This window comes from Gopherus evgoodei, chromosome 1 (genome assembly GCF_007399415.2).
Source record: "Gopherus evgoodei ecotype Sinaloan lineage chromosome 1, rGopEvg1_v1.p, whole genome shotgun sequence".
Lineage (NCBI taxonomy): Eukaryota > Metazoa > Chordata > Testudines > Testudinidae > Gopherus > Gopherus evgoodei.
Window position 1 is genome coordinate 51,377,922 of NC_044322.1, and position 19,781 is coordinate 51,397,702.

At 37.3% G+C, this 19,781-nt stretch overlaps 1 protein-coding gene across 1 annotated transcript in view; it reads left to right on the forward strand.

Moving 5' to 3' along the window:
• Nucleotides 1–19,424, forward strand: part of COG6 (component of oligomeric golgi complex 6) — a 75,953-nt gene extending 56,529 nt beyond the window's left edge. Inside the window, exons 14-19 of the mRNA XM_030563975.1 lie at nucleotides 5,196–5,327; nucleotides 6,117–6,284; nucleotides 10,535–10,642; nucleotides 11,739–11,792; nucleotides 15,041–15,120; nucleotides 19,189–19,424. Coding sequence (XP_030419835.1) covers nucleotides 5,196–5,327; nucleotides 6,117–6,284; nucleotides 10,535–10,642; nucleotides 11,739–11,792; nucleotides 15,041–15,120; nucleotides 19,189–19,336 — 690 coding nt within the window. The 3' untranslated portion in view covers nucleotides 19,337–19,424. The remainder of the gene's footprint in view (nucleotides 1–5,195; nucleotides 5,328–6,116; nucleotides 6,285–10,534; nucleotides 10,643–11,738; nucleotides 11,793–15,040; nucleotides 15,121–19,188) is intronic.
• Nucleotides 19,425–19,781: the final 357 nt, after the last annotated feature.

The window sequence follows — 19,781 nt, forward strand, 5'->3', positions numbered from 1 at the left end:
TGTACAGTGACTGGATAATGTTAACACCTTTGGCCCATATATTCCATTTAAATGAATATAACATGCATATCATACATGGACCACTGGTCTGATCCAGTGTAGCATTTCCTGTGATTCAAATCAATTCTACATTCATTTAAAAAAATGCAAATTGATGACATAACTATATACTCAATATAATTTCCATAAAGTGCTTTGTTTAGTTGTAACTAATTTTCATTACCTCTGAAAAGTTTAAAAATGCAGACAATCAGCTAAGCATTTATATTGGAGCCTTTTGTTGATTTTAAGTTAGTGGCAAATATCTTTTTTTTTTTTTTTTTTAATTAGGAGGAAATCACAGGATTATGTTTTTAATCATCCCTTTTTAATGTACTTCAAAACCGAAGTGTGTAGGGGAGCATCTCTGCCTTTTTACCAGTTCCTTGGACTGTGCTTATGTGCATGTATCAGCACACGGAAACTGTTTCTGAGAACATTGTGGTTTTCAGGGAAGATGATAGCACTAGACAGCAGTCTGTTGAGCTTACAGTATGCTGTTTGCTAAGGATTCAGTGCACATCACCTGGCATGCCCACTTGAGAATATTTGTTTGTAAAAATAAAATGTGCTTATTGTTTTATTGTTTCTAGATTGTTTAACAATTTCCTCTATTTCTTCATTATTTCTTGAATTAATTACTTTAAAGGAACTACTTACTATAAGATAAGTCTCTTTATTGTTACACCTGTTTCAGAGGATATTGAATATCCATCAAGTATATAAATGAAATAAAATTAATTTATAAAGCAATTAAAAATCACTTTAAAATGTTTTAGGAATACCAGTAAGTAATTACTAAACTTATTTTTTGTAATCCAAATGAACCCTTTTTTTATTTAGACTGTTTTTGTGTCAGAACTAGAAATAAATCTGATGTGGTTAAAATATAATTTTGATTATAATAGTCCCTTGATAGCTTAATTTATTTGTGGTTGTCAGGAAGTCTTAAACTGTTTATCTGGAGATTTTAAATAAGTTGCTATTTAGATTCCTGGAACTGCTTTCTTTCTAAAGGACCTTTCAATTTTTGTTAGTTATTGTTCACATGCTGAATTCCAGATGATTAGACCATTTATTCCTGCCTGTGCTCTGTAAATTTGACTTAAGGCTCTTTTACACCACTTGCTAATGCTGAATTGGAAATGTATTTTTGCTGTAGTGAGGGAAATAATGCAGTATGACTTCTAGATTAAACTGAAATGTTGAGTCTCACAATATGGATGCAGTGCTGTCTGCTTTGATAGATCTACATTCTATGTCTAGTAGTCTGTGGAGAGAAGAGAATCACATTTGAGCAATTCTTCATCTTGAGTACTGATGTGCCGCACATTATATTAGTAAGTAAAAAGTGTCACTAGTACATAGAGCTACCAAAGTGTGTTTTTTCTCAGGATACCATGAGTTCAGGATTCTTGCTCTTTGGTCCTCATGAATTCAGTATGAGTTATGATGGAAAAGCCCTAGCTCTAAAGATTTTTGATCCTATGTAGCTGTAAACGGACCCTTCATTGCTCGGGGTACAAATTAGCTGCAGACCACTCTTTATCACACCAGTGCCTTTTTATTTCCCTGTCTTTTCCCGCCACCACCTATATACAGCTGTATACAGTTCAGTATCAATCAGGTAGCCGCTGGGAGCAACAGGCCCTCACTCCTCACTTTCCTGTTCCTCCTCTTCCGCTTCCTTCCTGCTAGCTTTATAGGCCTTCCCCCCACCTCCCATCAAGCTCACAGGTGATTCTCTTTTAGCGCTTTAACCAGCCACACCCTGTAAGCTCCAATCAGTTCCCCGTACTGGGAGCTGAGCTAGCAGGCTCTGAGCTAACGGTCTGGGTCAGTGCCTTTTGGCCAGCACCCTGTTACAGTGGCACATGTGGGCTTGTTCAAGAGCACTGCACTGGTGAGCATACTTCCAGTGTCTCTGAGACTCCAGTTCTGTGGTCAGCCAATAAAAGTTCCCATCAGGTTCAACCAACCCAGTTTCAGTTTGTGCTGGAATCTTTTTTCTATTTCTTTCCTGCTTCTTTTCAGGCTTCTGATTTGGCTTCTCAGGAGCTGTAATATTGTACATCGGTAACACATTTAAAAAAAAATAGGTGTATCACCATTATTATTATCATCTCCTAGAACTGGAAGGGATCCTGAAAGGTCATTGAGTCTAGCCCCCTGCCTTCACTAGCAGTACCAAGTGCTGATTTCACCCCAGATCCCTAAGTGGCCCCCTCAAGGATTGAACTTTTTACAACTCTGGGTTTAGTAGGCCAGTGTTCAAACTACTGAGCTAACTCTCCCCCCCACATGTAGATCCTCAGCTTGGTGCCTGAAGATAAGTAAATCTTGACCTGTGGCGAGTATAGGCACTGGGAAGTTGTCTTGGTTCCCCAGACTAGGCTTGAAGCATTGACACCTATGGCAATGTTTAGTAGCAAGAGATCTTCTCCGCAGTGCATCAGTAGTGTGGGTCTTTCCATCCCCACTCAATACCAAAGAATGCCTCCTAAGGACAAGAGTCTGTACAGGAGCTCAGTGTCAGGGAGTCTTTCCCATGCCACCTTGGCTTTTTGATTGAGCAACAAGGACTTTCCCAGCACCTCCTGGGTTCAGCGCGTCAGCACTGTCAGAATAATGTGTTGCCAGGGGACCTTTCTTGCACTTCCACAGGGTCCCTATCCTGAAGAAACTGTTCAGCATCTGTCTTCTCCATGCCTTCTTGAATTCAGTGTATCAGTGCTGGTGGAACAGTTTAGAACCATAGTCAGAGTTATTCAATCCCTATGTATCCTTCTTTATGCCTCTCTTTGCTCTGTGCAGGCAGATCGAAAGTCTAGGAATTTTGGATTCTTCCTCTGCTATTCTCGTGGTTTAGTATCAGAATAACATGACTGCTCAGAGCCCTCAGGATATCAACATTAGAATCTCATGTGGCTGGTGGTATTTGCACTGTTGAAATGAAGTAAGCTAGCTTCTTGGGAGTATTGGCATATCCTTGCCTCATTGGCTTTCTGGGCCGTTGTCATTAGAATTTGGGCACCTTTAGTAGTTTGAGCCCTCATATTGTGTAGTTTCTGGTGTTCCCTGCACATCCATTGTTTGGTTTTAAATGCCTGAAGTCCTACAACTGTGATGCTTTTGCACTGTATAAACGTTGACACATTCTCTCCAACTCTGCACCTGCCAGTGTGTGTTCCCTTGACCCACGGTAGTGGGAAGATTCTGTGGCACTCCCACCTCCCAGCAAGGATGTTGACACTTGCATCACCCAACATATTTTGCTGGCCTTTTTGTTAATGACTTTCTCATGCCCTGAACAGAGTTGTGATTACTAAGACCAGGCACAGGCTGCTTCTGTCAGTGCAGTTAGCATCCTTGCCTTCTGGTAATCCCAGAAAGGATTGTTAGTACTGGGGTCTTCTAGTGTGGATTTCATGCCATACTGATGCCTTAAGTCAATGTTCTGCCTCTTCCGAAGATTACTACCTCAGTGTGTGTATGACCTAGGCTCGAAGATTGTAGGTAGGTAAGTGGTGTGGGTCAAGCACAATGTCATTAGCAGCTAGTTGGGATGTTTCTTGATGTCTCAAGACAGCATGAATATTTCTGGCCTGGTTAGCTCATGAGAGGTGCTTTGACTCTTCATTGCTCCCATATCTACAAGCCCTGTGGTAGACAATGCAGTCTGGGACCTATCAGTGGAAACGTGCTTGAATTTCTGTTTGGACACATTGCCCCTTGAATTTCAGATAACACTATTATACTTTTTAGTACAGTATATGTCTTCCCTTATCTATTAGGTCACTATCAGGATGCTGAAATTACTGAGTTCAAATATATGACTCTAAAGTTTCAACATTACAGGGCAGACTTTTGGAATAAGTAAGAGCTCTGTATGTATGGCTCATCCTCAAACTCATTTTCCAGATTAGAGATTGAAATCTCTCCACTCAAACAGTGGGAAGCTCCAGAGCTAGCTGCCAACATTGAGATGGAATTTGAATACTGAATTCCATTACCTCAATGGGTCTTGTAGTTTCCATGGCACACATCCAGTATAGAGGTCCTTAGACATATCATCTCTGAGTAGATGGCCCATATCCTCTCCTGGTCTTTCCAAAGCCATCTACCAGAAAGGCTTGCATTTTTAAACGGAATAGTTTTGTGATGTGGTCTGAACTGGTCCACATTAATACCATTACTGGTGGTGTTCCCTTATCACCAGAAAAGTATTCTGTTAAAAGCTGTCAGAAAATCAAGATTAAATTGAAAGATGGATGAGCCCCGTGAATGTAGTTTAGGTTTCCATTGGTAAGTTCATAGAATCCCTATACATTTCATTATAATTTCAGTTGGAAAGCTAAAGTGGAAAAACATTTGGGTTATACTCTATCAAGAAGAATGTGATCTAAATTTTCTATTTGTTCAGTCTGTTACCAATAGCAGGTAGATATTTACAGTACCTTAAGTGTTTCCTAAATGTACAAATTATGAAAGCTTATGTACAAGATCCAAGGGAGAGGAAAATTGTTCTTTCTTAACCAGAATAGTCCCCCTTTTTGGTTCTAATTTTATTCAAGAAAGTTGTGTTATCTCAGCTTCTGTAGGGGATTTGTAGCGCTCTTATTGCAGAATTTTGTCCACTTGATAGCCTCTGTTCCTCTGATTACTTTTCTTCTCTGGAAACTGTACAAGGTATCTAAATTATTTGTCCATTATGAAGAGCTGTATAAATAGCATGATGGACTATTGACTCGCTTCCAGCACACCAAACTTCAATAAAAGGACTTAAGAAGTTTATATTACTTTTCCTCTCCATTTTACAAGCCACTACAGATTTTAATTTTGCCAATTTCTGAAGCATTCATGAAGCACGTTGCTGAATACTAAGTTTAATGCTAGATATGACTGAGATGTTAGAGGAAGGTTGGTTTTGTTTATTGTCAGTAAGTAATAAGTGATATTGTAACGCCGGGAGCCATAGGCAAGTATATTTTAGAACAAGTTATAGATCTGTCCAGTGTCAAAATATTGAACTCCATCTCTGCTTGACTGTGTGTGACATTACCGGTAGCTGATTGGTACCTAGTAACATGGATACATACTGCTTATTATTTCCTGTGAATATAACACAAGTAGAGAATAAATTATCTGTTGTCTAGGTTGAACTCCCACCACCGGATCTTGGCCCAAGCTCTGCACTGAATCAAACACTCACATTGCTACGTGAGGTTCTGGCATCCCATGACTCATCTGTTGTGCCGTTGGATGCTCGTCAGGCTGACTTTGTACAGGTATAGTTTGTAGAGTTCATTTGAACACAGAGAAATATGCACATAATTTGGTCTCAATTTAAAAAATACTGAAGAGGCATGAATTTGGTTTGCCAGAAGCTGGGAATGGGTGACAGGGGATGGATCACTTGATGATTACCTGTTCTGTTCATTCCCTCTGGGGCACCTGGCATTGGCCACTGTTGGAAGACAGGATACCGCGCTAGATGACCTTTGGTCTGACCCAGTATGGCCATTCTTATGTTCGTATGGTTTTTGTCTGCAACTGTTTATAGGCTTCCTCCCGCCCCCACCCCACCCTCCAATTGTAATACTGATAAGACTGTGGCTAATAAAATGGATAGTTATGACAGCATGGAATGTCCTATTACAATATCCACATTCTATTATCCTATTGATAGTTATTTTTTAAAAATTATATATACACACTATGCCCATATGCTTGGTCCTGCCCCAGTGTGGGCGGATGGACTAGAAGACCTCTTGAGGCCCCTCCCGCTCTGTACATTTTTATGATTCTATGAGCCCCCAATCTTCTCTTCTGAGTTGCTCCATCTCCTGCTAGGGTAAAATTTGTTCCTTTCGGGTTCTTATACCACACTACTAGTCTAGTAGCTGATCACCAGCTGGTCAAGAGCTGTTTTTCACTAGATCTCAACAGGGGACCTCTCTTTTTTTTTTAAATGTTGTTTTGGGAAATAAATAGATGATAAAGGCAAAATGGTCATTACCCCACAAGTCTAAAGTCTCATGAAACATTTTTCCCTCTTGTTCATATTTCCCTTTTAGGTTCTGTCTTGTGTGCTAGATCCATTATTACAGCTATGTACTGTGTCTGCTAGTAATTTAGGCACAGCTGACATGGCAACTTTCATGGTAAATTCACTTTATATGATGAAAACTACCCTGGCTCTCTTTGAATTCACTGACAAACGTCTGGAAATGTTACAGTTTCAGGTAAGCATCAACAATAAGTAGAAAGGTTATCGCATATTGTTTTATAGCTGTGAATAGCAGACATAACCAACATTTTCAAACATGGGTGCCTAAAGTTAGGCTTCTAAATCCAGATGTGGGCACCTAAATGAGGCATTATTTTCATAGGTGCTGAGATCAGTGACAGCTGAAAGTACATAGTATCTTTGAACATTTACACCTCTTTTATTTTGGCACCTAAATATTGATTTTAGGAGCCACATTTCAGGCACCCAGCTTGGAAAATTTTGACCTACGGTTTTTTTTATTTGAAAGTAAACCAATATAAGTGAAGGTATTTTTTATTCTAGTCACTCATTTTTTTTAAGACAAATGATCTGAGATAGTTAAAACAAATGGAAGTGTAAACACCAATATGCAACATCCCTAATGTTCTACTCCTGGGGGAATTCTGCACCACTGCATGCATGCATAATGCGCCACACATATTTTTAATTTTTTTTGCAGAAAATAGCTTTGCCAGAAAGTTGCTGCAGTTCCGCCTTTTGCTCACTTCCAGCCAGCTAGGGAAGAAAGGGAGCCTGCAGTAATTTCTTCACAGCACCTGTCAAGCCAATTCAGGAGACAGGGACTATGGGGAGACAGACAGCGTGGGGCTGCCGGGGATCAAACAGGCTCATAAGGGCTAGTGTGGCAGGACAGACTGGGGCAGAGGCTGAATGGGAGTGGAGGCTCAGGGCTACAGGGGAAAGGAAGGAGTGCAGGGCCACATGGGAGAAGGGAGGCGACTGAGTGGGGGCACAAAGATACATGGGACAGGGAGGGGATGGAGGGCGGATGTCTGAGTGGGGGTGGAGAGATGTGGACAGGGGGTGCAAGAACATGTGGTGCAGGAACACATGGGGACAGAGACATATGCGGCTGACTGAATGAGAGAGGCTAGGGGTCAGCCAGAGACTGCATGAAGGAAGCTCCCTAGCAATCCCTCCCTGCCCACCCCCAAAATACCCGTTCCTTACTTCTCTCACCCATACCCACTAACCCTCCAAGTTCACACCCAGGCTCCTTCCCAGCAATTTGCTTCCCTCTCCCTCCGCTCTTCAATTGCCTCTGACTCCCTCAAGCCTTTCCACTGCTTTTGAGGGGTGCGGGTAATACGATTCTGTATTGTAGTTAAATGAATTATTACTAAGGCCTGGTCTACACTTGGGGGCGGGGGGGAAGATTGATATAATTTATGCAATTTCAGCTATGTGAATAACACAGCTGAAATCGATGTACTTAGATCTACTTACTGTGGTGTCTTCACTGTGGTAAGTCAACACCTGATGCACCCTCTTGACTCCACCTGCACCTCTCGCTCCAGTGGAGTACCAGAGTCAACGGGAGATCCTTTGGCAGTCGATTTATCGCATCTAGTCTAGATGCGATAAATTGACCCCCAGCAGATCAATCGCTGCCTGTCAATCCAGTGGGTAATGTAATCAAGCCTAAGAGTTCTGTATTAATATGCCTACTAAGGAATCTATTTGTCAAAAAAAAAAAAAAAAAAAAAAATTCCTGAATCTTTTTTGTTGTCTGTATTGTTAGACATATTTGCTGATGGGTATTTTGAAATAAATTACCAAAATTATTGAAACTGGTGTGATTATATTGTGATATTTTGACAAATAAAATATGCAGAATTTTAAAATATCGTGCACAGAATTTTTAATTTTTTGATGCAGAATTTTTAACTTTTTGGCATACAGTTCCCCCAGGAGTAATGATTTAAGTATGATTATCAGTCAGTGAAATTTTTTGTATCTCCGTACTCTGACCATGGCTGGACATTGGACAGGGAGAGCCAGGGCTCTGAGCTGGCACCAGGCGTTCTCTCTTTCAGGTGCTTGGCTGGCTGATTCTTGCTCACATGCTCAGGATTTAACTGGTTGCCATATGTAGGGTCAGTTTTTCCCCAGGTCAAACTGGCAGTGACTTGAGGGGTTTTCATCATCTTTTGCAGCATATGGATGTGGATCATTTGCCAGGACTATGTGAGTATAGCTCACTTAATCATTTCCCTGTGGGGGAAATTTGGCACTGGTGCACCTCAGTCCCTCCTATTCTCTGTCTGTGGTGTAAAATAGTCTAGTCTTCTGCGGGCTGTAATATTTTGATCTAATTTTGATTTTTTAGTTTAGTGAGCAGGTGCTTGTGGCCTGTGATATACAGGCAGTCAGACTAGACAATCTGGTGATCTTTTCTGGCCTTAAACTATGATTATGAATAATCAAATTCTCTTTCCCTGAACATGGGGATATATCCATGAGAGGATTAGATGTTAAGTTTTTTCCCCTAGTGCTTATTTTTACGTAACATGCCAAAGCAATATTATACATATTGTAATATTTTAAAGTTAATAAGTAATGTTAACACTATCCACAGTTCACCAAGACATTAAAATATATGCTTTTTGGGTAGTTAATTTTGGGGCACATTTGGCACAGTCCATCTTCAGATGTATAGATTACTTATGCCCGCAACTTTGCATTGCATCCCATGTGCTGATTTTGTTCTTTAAAGTGTTTCCCAACAGGAAACACAAGTACAAGGAGTTTCTCTGAACAAGTTATTCATTAGTGACTCTTGTGTAATATTTCAGAAGGTTGTGGAGGTTATCTCTTACCCTTCTTTATTATCACCACTATGTCATTAGCAATAGAAGCTCTGGCACTTGAAGCTGGCCATTTAACTAATACAAAAAATTCAGATTGTCTAAAACCAAACTACTAATGTGGTGTTTTTAAGATACTTCTGGAATCCATTTATTCTGCGATTCAAAATCTAGAGACTAGGTGGGAAACATTTGCTACTAACCCAGATTCACTTTCTGTAAACATTTCACAGTTAGAACTAAATTAGAAGGGATATCTTGAGGTCATGCAAAAGAAGGTTACTGATTTTGAGATAGACTAATGTGGAACAGAAACATTTATTGGGGATATCCATCAAGAATAATTTACTGAATAGGAAAATCGAGACCTTTTGAAAATTATTGAAATCACCATATTGAAATAGTAGGCTTTCCTTAAAGGTCAGGAAGGAAAGATGTATTTTATAATATTCTAGTTTCCATACATTCATTAGAAAATGATGATTCTTCTCTTGAGATATCAAAGTTTTGTAGGATACCTAATAAAGGTTCTGTATCTGCTATATCTATTAAATTAAATTGGACTCTTCATGCTATAATAGAAGTTCTTGTTTCTTATGTAGACCAGGAGAGCAATAAAGAAAATGAAGGATTATGTATTAAAAAAAGTATATTTCTTCACATCTTTGTAAGGCCACTCAAACCTGAAGAAGAAAATTGCTGCTCCTTTGGGTTGAATTGACTGGATTTGGGTTCTTTGTTTTTAATCTCTAGCAAAGTTGCAGTTGTACAAAAATTGTTCAATGATTTTATGAATATATGGCATTTTTGATGTCTCAGAGGTAATAAGGGAGCTTTTTCTGAAGATGATAAAAGCAGAGCTGACAGTTGTACAGCTCTTCATTGCCTAATTTTTGAATAGGTGCTTGTAGCTAACTTTCTCTTTCTTTAAAATAAATTAAATTATGCCTTTTGAATCCTGTATTGATTGCCTAATATGGTTTAAGTTTCAGTTTTATTCTCTTCATGAAATCTTAATGGTTTCATTTTATTTTTTGTTTGATCTTGTCTTGCACTCTTCAGCATTTTCAACGAGAATTTGATTATTTCTTTCATATAGTTGCAACGCATTATATCATTCTAGTTTTGATATTTTACTAAAACTTTTTGAAGTTTTAATTTTAAAGCATTAGTATTTGTCTTTTATGACTATCGATTTTTCAGATTTGAGCATTTAGGCCACAGTATTACAATGTGGGCAGACCCATGTGTCCAAGTCAAGCCCCGCTGAAGTTAGTGGGGTTTCATCTGTGCACAGGGTCTGCCCGTGTGGAGCTCACTGCAGGATTGAGACCTCAGCTTTTGTCAAAACATCTTGCTTCACTGAGCTCCCTGGTAATGAAAAATAATCGAGATCCAAATTGGCTTTGCAAATTAAATCTTTTAAAAGGTATAAACCACATTGTCACTTTTTATTCTTGATTTTCTGTAGTGCATGAGGTTTGAATTCTTAGCTGCTGATTCTCCTTTTATTCTGAGTTGATTTTCTGGATGACTACTAAACTGTCACTTTGTAATTTAAGAACAACTTTTATTTAATGTTTCTTTTAAATATTTCTTCCCCTTCAAATTTCAGATTGAAGCACACTTGGATACGCTAATAAATGAACAAGCTTCCTGTGTGTTAACTAGAGCCGGTCTAAGTTGCATATACAAATCTGTGCAGCAGCACAAACCAGAGCAAGTAAGAATTTACTTTTTCAGCAGCCAATGGAGTACTTTGTTTTGCCTGAAACTGTTGAAAAGTTATCTGTTTTCTGTTGTGGCTATCCTAACTTCAAAACGGTCAGAACTAGTGTGACAAAAATAAGTTTTTACTATCTCTTGAAAACCTGCAATCTTAGATCCTGTCCACTCATCTTTTTATATAGCTTATTTGTTATACTACAGGTATTATTAAGTTCCTTTTTCTGTTCAGCTAGATTTTTGTCCTATGTCTTCTAACTTCCGTGAACTCAAAATTCTCCGAATAGGTTCCCATGATTAAAGGTGATAAATTAAGCATGTGTTTGGAGAGAGGGTAGTGTATTGTTCTGTAGAGGAAGATACCTAGATTTAGGGTTCTTGTTTCCTAAACCAGTAGAGAGATTGATTGTGTGTGTGTGTGTGTGTGTGTGTGTGTGTGTGTGTGTGTGTGTGTGTGTGTGTGTGTGTGTGTGTGTGTGTGTGTGTGTGTGTGTGTGTGTGTGTGTGTGTGTGTGTGTGTGTGTGTGAATGCCCAACATCGACTAGACTCGATGACCTTGCAAGGTCCCTTCCAGTCCTAGAGTCTATGAATCTATAATGGAGAAATAATGTTAAACAAGCATTTTTAAACGTGGCAATCCACATTAAGATGCTAAATTTGATTGTTTGGTCAACAGAGGCCAATTCCTATTCTAAGTCTGTTTTCAAACTCTGTTCTAGATTATACTGATTCCATGAAACAATTTATAATCCAGCAAAATGGTGGAGACTGTAGTGATGTCTGTGGTGATGAAAAGGGAGGAGGAGGTGGTTGGGAGGACAGATGAGGAGCTCAGTTTTAGTTATTTTTAATTTAAAGAAGTGATAGGAAATTATAAATGGCCTGTTTTAGTGAATGTATTACTTAATATTATTACTGTTTTCCTGTACCTACAGGTGTAGTTGTTGACAGTCATATCAGGTAGTCAGACATGGTCCCTGCCCCAAAGAGTTTACAATCTAGCGTTGGATTACAATGAAATCTTAATCTAAGATTATTTTCACATTTTATCCACTTGTTTAAAAGGCTGCTTTATTTGATTACCTATTTTTAGGGGTCCCTGGCAAACTTGCCTAGCTTGGATTCAGTATCACTGAAGGCTGCAATGGTGAGGTTTTTGCAATTTCATGTTGAGCTGTGGTGTTGCTATGACTTTTAAAGGAATACTGTCCAAGTTATAAGACAAAAATATTTATCTAAAATCTGTTTTGTTTTTGGAGTTTAATATCTGTATTTCTTCTATAAACATTTTTCAATCCATTCAACAAAGTATAAGACCCTTTAACTATGTTTTTGTCTAGCTGTAGGTCTTAATAAATCAGTTATACTGTTTGGAAAAGAAAAATGAACATTTATCTTATTCAGAAATTTTTCAAGAATAAAATAGGGTATTTTAATACAGAGGTAATGTGTGTTATTACAAAACTAATTCAAAGACTTTAAGAATTCAAAATATTTTTCAGCTGTTTCCCATAGCAATCATGTCACAAAGAAATTTTGTAATTTTGTGTTGGCTCATAACTAGGGCTATCAATTAATCACAGTTAACTCACATGATTAACTCAAAAATTAATTGCAATTAGTCACATTTTAATTGGACTGTTAAACAATAGAATACCAATTGAAATGTATTAAATATTTTTAGATGTTTTTCTACTTTTTCAAATAAATTGATTTCAGTTACAATACAGAATACAAAGTATACAGTGCTCACTTTATATTATTTTTGTTACAAATATTTGCAATGTAAAAATGATAAAAAATAGTATTTTTCAATTCACCTCATACAAGTACTGTAATGCAATTTACAAATGTAGATTTTTTATTACATAACTGCACTCAAAAACAAAAGATTGTAAAACTTTGGAGCCCCAAGTCCACTCAGTCCTACTTCTTGTTCAGCCAATCACTCAGAAAAACAAGTTTGTATACATTTACAGGAGGTAATGCTGCCCACTTCTTATTTACTATATCACCAGAAAGTGAGAACAGGCTTTCATATGACATGTTTGTAGCCAGTATTGCAAGGTATTTATGTGCCACATATGCTAAACATTTGTATGCCCCTTCATGCTTCGGACATCATTCCAGAGGACATGCTTCCATGCCGATGGCCCTCGTTTTAAAAAAAATGTTAATTATATTTGTGACTGAACTGCTTGGGAGAGAATTTCATGTCTCCTGCTCTGTTTTACCTGCATTCTGCCATAATATTTGATGATATAGCAGTCTTGGATGATTACGCAGCACATGTTGTTCATTTTAAGAATGCTTTCACTGCAGATTTGACAAAACACAAAGAAGGTACCAATGTGAGATTTCTAAAGATGGACACAGCACTCGACCCAAGATTTAAGAATCTGAAGCCTCTTCCAAAATCTGAGAGGGAAGAGGTGTGGACCATGCTTTCAGAAGAGTCAAGAGCAACAGTCTGATGCGGTAACGTCAGAACCCGAACCACCAAAAAAGAAAATCAACCTTCTGCTTGTGGCATCTGATTCAGATAATGAAAATAAACATGCATTGGTCCACACCACTTTGGATCATTATCGAGCAGAACCTGTCATCGGCATGGACGCATGTCTTCTGGAATGGTGTTTGAAGCCTGAAGGGACATATGAATCTTTAGTGCATCTGGCACATAAATGTCTTATGATGCCAGCTACAACAGTGCCATGTGAACACCTGTTCTTACTTTCAGGTGATGTAAACAAGACGTGGGCAGCATTATCTCCTGCAAATGTAAACAAATTTGTTTGAGCTATTGGCTGAACAAGAAGTAGGACTGAATGAACTTGTAGGTTCTGAAGTTTTTAAATTGTTTTATTTTTGAGTGCAGTTATTTTTTTGTACATAATTCTACATTTTTAAGTTCAACTTTCATGACAAAGATTGCACTACAGTACTTGAGTAGGTGAATTGAAAAATACTATTTCTTTTGTTTTTTACAGTGCAAATATTTGTAATAAAAATATAAAGTGTGCACTGTTCACTTTATATTCTGTGTTGTAATTAAAATCAGTATTTTTGAAAATGTAGAAAATATCCAAAAATATTTAAATAAATGGTGTTCTATTATTGTTTAACAGTGCGATTAATCGTGATTAATTTTTTTAATCACTTGACTGCCCTAGTCGTAACTTGTTGAACTATAGTAATCTTGCATCACATAATAGAAGCCATCACACTCTTTTTGAAACACTCATATTGAAATTTAAAAATCCAATAAATTGTGTTTTGGAATATTTTCATTGTTTCTAATAGTGGGCCTTTGATCTACTGAAGTAGTTCAAATATAAAATTATTTGTGAACTGGTAGTAAGACTATCAAGTTTCTAAGTCTTGAGAAACAAAATTTTGCTTACAATAATGTTACACTGTGAAACATTTTGAATTGCTGAGAGCAAATATTAGTTCTAATGAGTTCTAATCACTGGGATTTCTTTTGCCTGAGTGCTTTGAAATACAGGAATTACAGTTATAAATGATAGGGAAAAGTAAAGCTTTCATTTTATGCAAGTAGTTCGGTGAAGCTCAAAAGTTGGGTACTGAACATATGTTGCAGTTGATTTTTGGTTTTGGGTGGTGGTATGTTTCATTACACTGTAGATTTAAAAACAAATGATCAGTTAATGCTTTTCATCTTAAACAGCATGCAAAAGTTAAATGACACAGATGCAATCTCACAGTTCAACAGCTAGCTATAAATGAACTGTCAATCTTCTCAGTAAACCTTTAAAGTACAGTTCGCTGAAAAGGTGACTATCTATGCAAATAGCATTTTAGAGTTCCACAGCTACTTGGATTCAGTGATTTCCATATGAAACTTGCTGAGTTCATAAGTGAAAAAAGAATTTGTTTCCCTGAGTTCTAACCTTAAAAAACTCAAACGGGGTTGTGTAGGACATGCTGTATGTTTTGATTCATGCATTGTCGCTATTAATAAAGATTCTGCAGACTAAAATGTGCCCTCAGTTATGTCTGCATAGCCCGTTTTTTCCTCAGATTGTGCTGTTAATTAACACCAGTGCAACTCAGTTGTGTTCAGTGGGATTGCAAAAGTGTTTCTGCAAATGCACCGTAGTTAATAATGTTGTTGGCTAATTAGCAAGAAAAAAAAATCAGTTCATTCTCTCATAGCTATGTTGTATCTGTAGGGCTAATACAACTAACGTGTGTGTGTGTGTGTGTGTGTGAGCTAATTGGCTGAGTATTAAAACAGCACCTTCTTATAGTCACTTTTCAGAAGAGGACTGTATTTTTAGAGGAAATTTGCATGTAGAGGTCTGTATCACGTTCTTGGTGCTTTGGTGTGGTGTACATTGTCAAGCTCTTACTTTTTATTACTTCTTCTAGGTTCAGTTTGATCGTTACCTGTCTGCTCCTGATAATCTGTTAATGCCACAACTCAACTTTCTTTTAAGTGCTACTGTGAAGTAAGTGTTTTGAGTGAATTCCTTTGTTCTGTACTTTTGCACCATTGAAAAGGTACAGACTTGAGTGGAATATAGCAGAGTATGTTAGAAGTGGAATTATTCAATTGTAAATGCTATTCAGATATGCTTTTAGATTCTACTTTAATTTGTTTTGGTTGCACTTTCTTGAGCAAGTAGTTAGTAAGGGGTAATTTTATAACTTTCTAAAGTATCTACTCCAGAGTCCATGAATACATTGACATGACAAATACAGATTGGAAATAAGGCATAAATTTTTTAATGGTGAGAGTAGTTAACCATTGGAACAATTTGTCAAGGGTTGTGATGGATTCTCCATCACTGACAATTTTTAAATCAAGATTGAATGATTTGTGTAAAAGATATGCTCTAGGTATTTTGGGGAAGTTCTATGGCCTATGTTATAGTGGAGGGCAGACTGGATTATCACAATGATCCCTTCTGGTCTTGGCAAGCCTATGAATCACAGTAATCTATTTAGAACATATTCCCTGTATCATTATTGGTTTCTCATCTCTGTTGGAAATTGTTTGTTGTTTTATAAGCCTTCCAAAGATATATGAAATATGTAATTCCCCATAGAACATTTTTATTTTATTCCAATTTCTATATCTACTTTATAGAATCCTACAGCTTTGTTGCACTGTACTGTAGAATATTGATATTCTTGTCCCATTTAATGTGGTGCTGCAATTATTTTTTGCAGAATTTTGTGACTTCTACTTTGAAGTATTAAAGTGAGGATTTTATTTTGTGTATCTCCTCTTGTTTTCATGAATATATTTTAAAATATGACAAATACAGGAATACTCAACCTTAAGGCTAGAATATGCCAAGAATTTCTTTCCAATTAAATGTGAAGCTCACGAAGACATTGTATAACACTTGCGTTCAAAAAATTAGATATGCTACAGTGATCAAAAGGTCTCTTGCCACTATTTTTGGCACTTTGTGAAAATTACACTGATTATATAGTATCATATGAAAAACTGTTAATATGACATTAAATTTATTATTTTAATACTACAGAAGTCAGCAGTATTAGCAACGTTAACTGTCCATTTGTATGTATTCATTACACAGGATACTGTCTTGTCACTAAAGTGGTTGTGTATATGACTGAAAAAATATTTTTGCCACCATAAAATTTAAGAACCATTAGCATTTCCCTCCCCTGCTTTCTTGCTGCTAGCAGTGTTGGTGAAGCCTGCTGATTAGTGCTCACTCTTCCTTGTTTGGTATCAAAGGAGTTCTGCCTGCCTGATGTGTTTTTTTAAGAGACCTGGCATGTGGCAATGCAAGCTAAGGTGCCTCCGTTTTACAGAGTGACCACCTCTAAGGGTGGTGAAGTATTTCAGTCTCTGTGCACATCAGCTCAATGGCCTTTTTATTAGAGGCTAAGTAACAAAAATAATAGGATGCTTTAGTACAGACTAATTGTGTGTGCAGTTCCCAATGAGTCAGCAGCAGTTTTCACTACTTACCACCTGCTTGGCCTGTATTTGGAGAGGGCCAAAAAGGAGGCAGGCTGAGGTCACACAGACTTATAAATATAGGTGCCCTCTCATGGGATCCCAGTTGAGAGTTGGAATCTCCTGGAGAAACAAGGAGACTTAGGGGAAGTGCAGCGAGATGTTCTATCCACAGACATTCCTAGTCTCTCTAGTCTCAGCTAGATTGCTCCTGCCATAGCTGTCACCCTCAGTTCCTGGAGAAAATTGTGTATGTTGGGTAGAGTGCCTTACATCCGCTCTGTGCAACAGAGGAATTTCATGATGGGAGCTGTGACCAGAGTCAGAGGAACAGCACCACAGCACTGGCAGACAGGGTCAGGAGACAACCTCAGTGATCTCAGATTTCATATAGGCCGCCAAGCAGACCTCACTAGACATACATGTGGCACTCTTAAAATAATAATAATAATAATAATTGGAGATATACCTATCTCCTAGAACTGAACGGGACCTCAAAAGGTCATTGAGTCCAGCCCCCTGCCTTCACTAGCAGAAGATTTCTCTTGATAGAAAAGAGAGGATTGTGGAGCACAGCTAGCATAGCTGGACAGACCTGATGATGTCAGGGCATCAGGAAGACTGTACAGAGAATAGCTAATGTGGAAACTGGGTACAAAATACATGTATTTTTTTTTAAATTTATTGTTAATACAACAAATTATAGGGTAGTAGACGAGACTCCGGATGTGTCTATGCAAACACTAAGTTGATGGCAAGCTGGGGTATAAATCTGCCCCACACCAGCATGCTGAATACTTGCTCTGTCCTGTTGGGAGCTGAGAGCTGATTGTTTGTTTGTCTCTATAAAGCACGACATGTGCTTGTAGCAAGAGATTAGCCATATTACTGATTCATTCTGATCATTGATTTGTAACATTTAAACGCTATAACCAGGAAAAATACTTATAGTGTATCCTGTTGTACTTGTTTCCAAATAAAGAAAATGCCTTTAATTGTTTGAAAGCTAGGTATTAATATTTTAATTATGGCTATAATAATATGGCTCCATTTTCGTTTAAGTAGGAAAACAGAAACTGAAAATTGAAATAAGATGCTTTTTTAGAAAATGCCGTTGTTTGTATTGATAAAAATTGTATTATGTTATGACATCTGAAATCCGAATGACAAATGCACCACTGACACCAGTTGTTGAAAAGGCTCAAGTGTTGATGCAGTTCCTTACTTAATACAAATATTTTTGATAAACTGGTTTTCCATCAAATTATTTTAACTGAATATTATCTGATCTAGTTCAGTTTGCCAGCTCCAGATGAGTAGCTGCATAAAATATTTGCTTAAAGATTTTCACACATCAGCAGTTTAACATTTTTAGGATGTGCTAAGAAGAGAGTTGGTATCTGTATACCCAGAAAATGTGAATGTATTCCTGTACTTGCAGGATTTCTGGATTTGCTATTGTGTCTGATCCATTTTCATGTATTGTAATAGTCAAGAAATTTAGGAAATCCAAAGGCCTGATTCTTAGTAGTGTATCAAAAGAAAATACAGTTTAATAATAATTTATTTCTGCTAATCCCATTTGCTATAAATCCTGTTGCTTAGTGTTCAAATATTTAAAAGCAGGACATTTTGTTGAAAAATAGTTGGAGACTTAGAATCATACGTCTTGAGATTCTCTTAACTTCTCAAATCCCACTAGTCCAGCTGACCTGGTGCCAAATTGAGACATGGCATTAGTGGGTATAAGTCTGCGTGTTACACCAGATGTGAATATGACCCATGATCATCCTGATATCATTGAGAATTCCCGGTGTTTGTGAACCTACATAGCAGAAGTTACAATTACTGTACAGTTGATCTACATCTCGCTATGTACTGTAGATATGCATAATTATAGACAAGTTGCTATGGTAACTAAAGCAAACTGAATGTACAGGTAGAATGAAGAAAAACCACTAATTGTTTAAAATGCTAAAATATTTTTTGGAAATCAGAATGTTATGATTTTAGTCTCCAACTCTCCTACTTCCAGTAACGTTCATTTCTAGCCCTGACAATTAATAAGATGACAGAATTTTAATACTGTTTTTGGTCCAAAGTAAAATATAACACCACACTGGACAGAACTGGGAAACTTTCAATGCCTGCTCATATTTGAGCCATGTTGTGAGGTAGGATATCACAAGAGGAGGAACACATTTTGGTAGTAGATTCTTTTTATTTAAAAAGAATAGTAGCTGAGGAAAAACCGCTTCATAGAATTAACATTCTATTAGTCGTCCCAGCAAATTGCAGGTAAAAAGATCATGTATGCAAATTAAATGCAGTTTATACCATTCTTTGCAATTTTTCATGTTGCAGAAAAAAAGAGGCTTATTCCATGCTTATCAAAATCACATATGTGGTCTTATGTGTGTACAGTACACAGACGCAAAAAAAGTTTTTGTCGTAAACTCTAAGCTGATTATTTTCACTGTTGAAACAAAAAATCTTCCACATATATTGTGTTATAGATTTAATATCTTGATCGTAACTTTACTGTACACTGTATTCACATAACTTTTTCGTTTTTTAGAGAGCAGATAATAAAACAGTCCACAGAACTGGTCTGCAGAGCCTACAGTGATATATATGCAGCTGTGATGAATCCAGCCAACGAATATAAGGATCCGGAAACAATACTACACAGATCTCCTCATCAAGTTCAGTCACTTCTCTCATAAACTTATTTTCCAAATTATGTTGCAGAACACTTACTGTAATGTTACTTAACATTACATTCCCTCAATATTAAAGCCTTCAATATTTGCAGTCTGTTTTTATATTTTTGAATTTTGATTATAACCATACAGTTACCTTGAAGAGCAGTGATGGAGTTTTGTTTAATATGTCTAACAGAAGTCTGGCCATTTCTTTACACTTTGTGTTGAGTTCTTGCTATAGACAAGAACAAGAAAATAGAATATAGATTATTACTTTTAATTTATTCTTGGAAAGGAAATGAAGGATCATGACAACTTTTCTGGTCAGAAATGAAAAATTATAGTCTGTTACTTACTACACCTAATCCTTTGAATAAGATGTTAAAACACTCTGTCTTCTGACATCATTCATGAACTAGCCAATACTCTCTTAATTGCTGTTTCCTCGTTTTTTTCTTCCATTCTA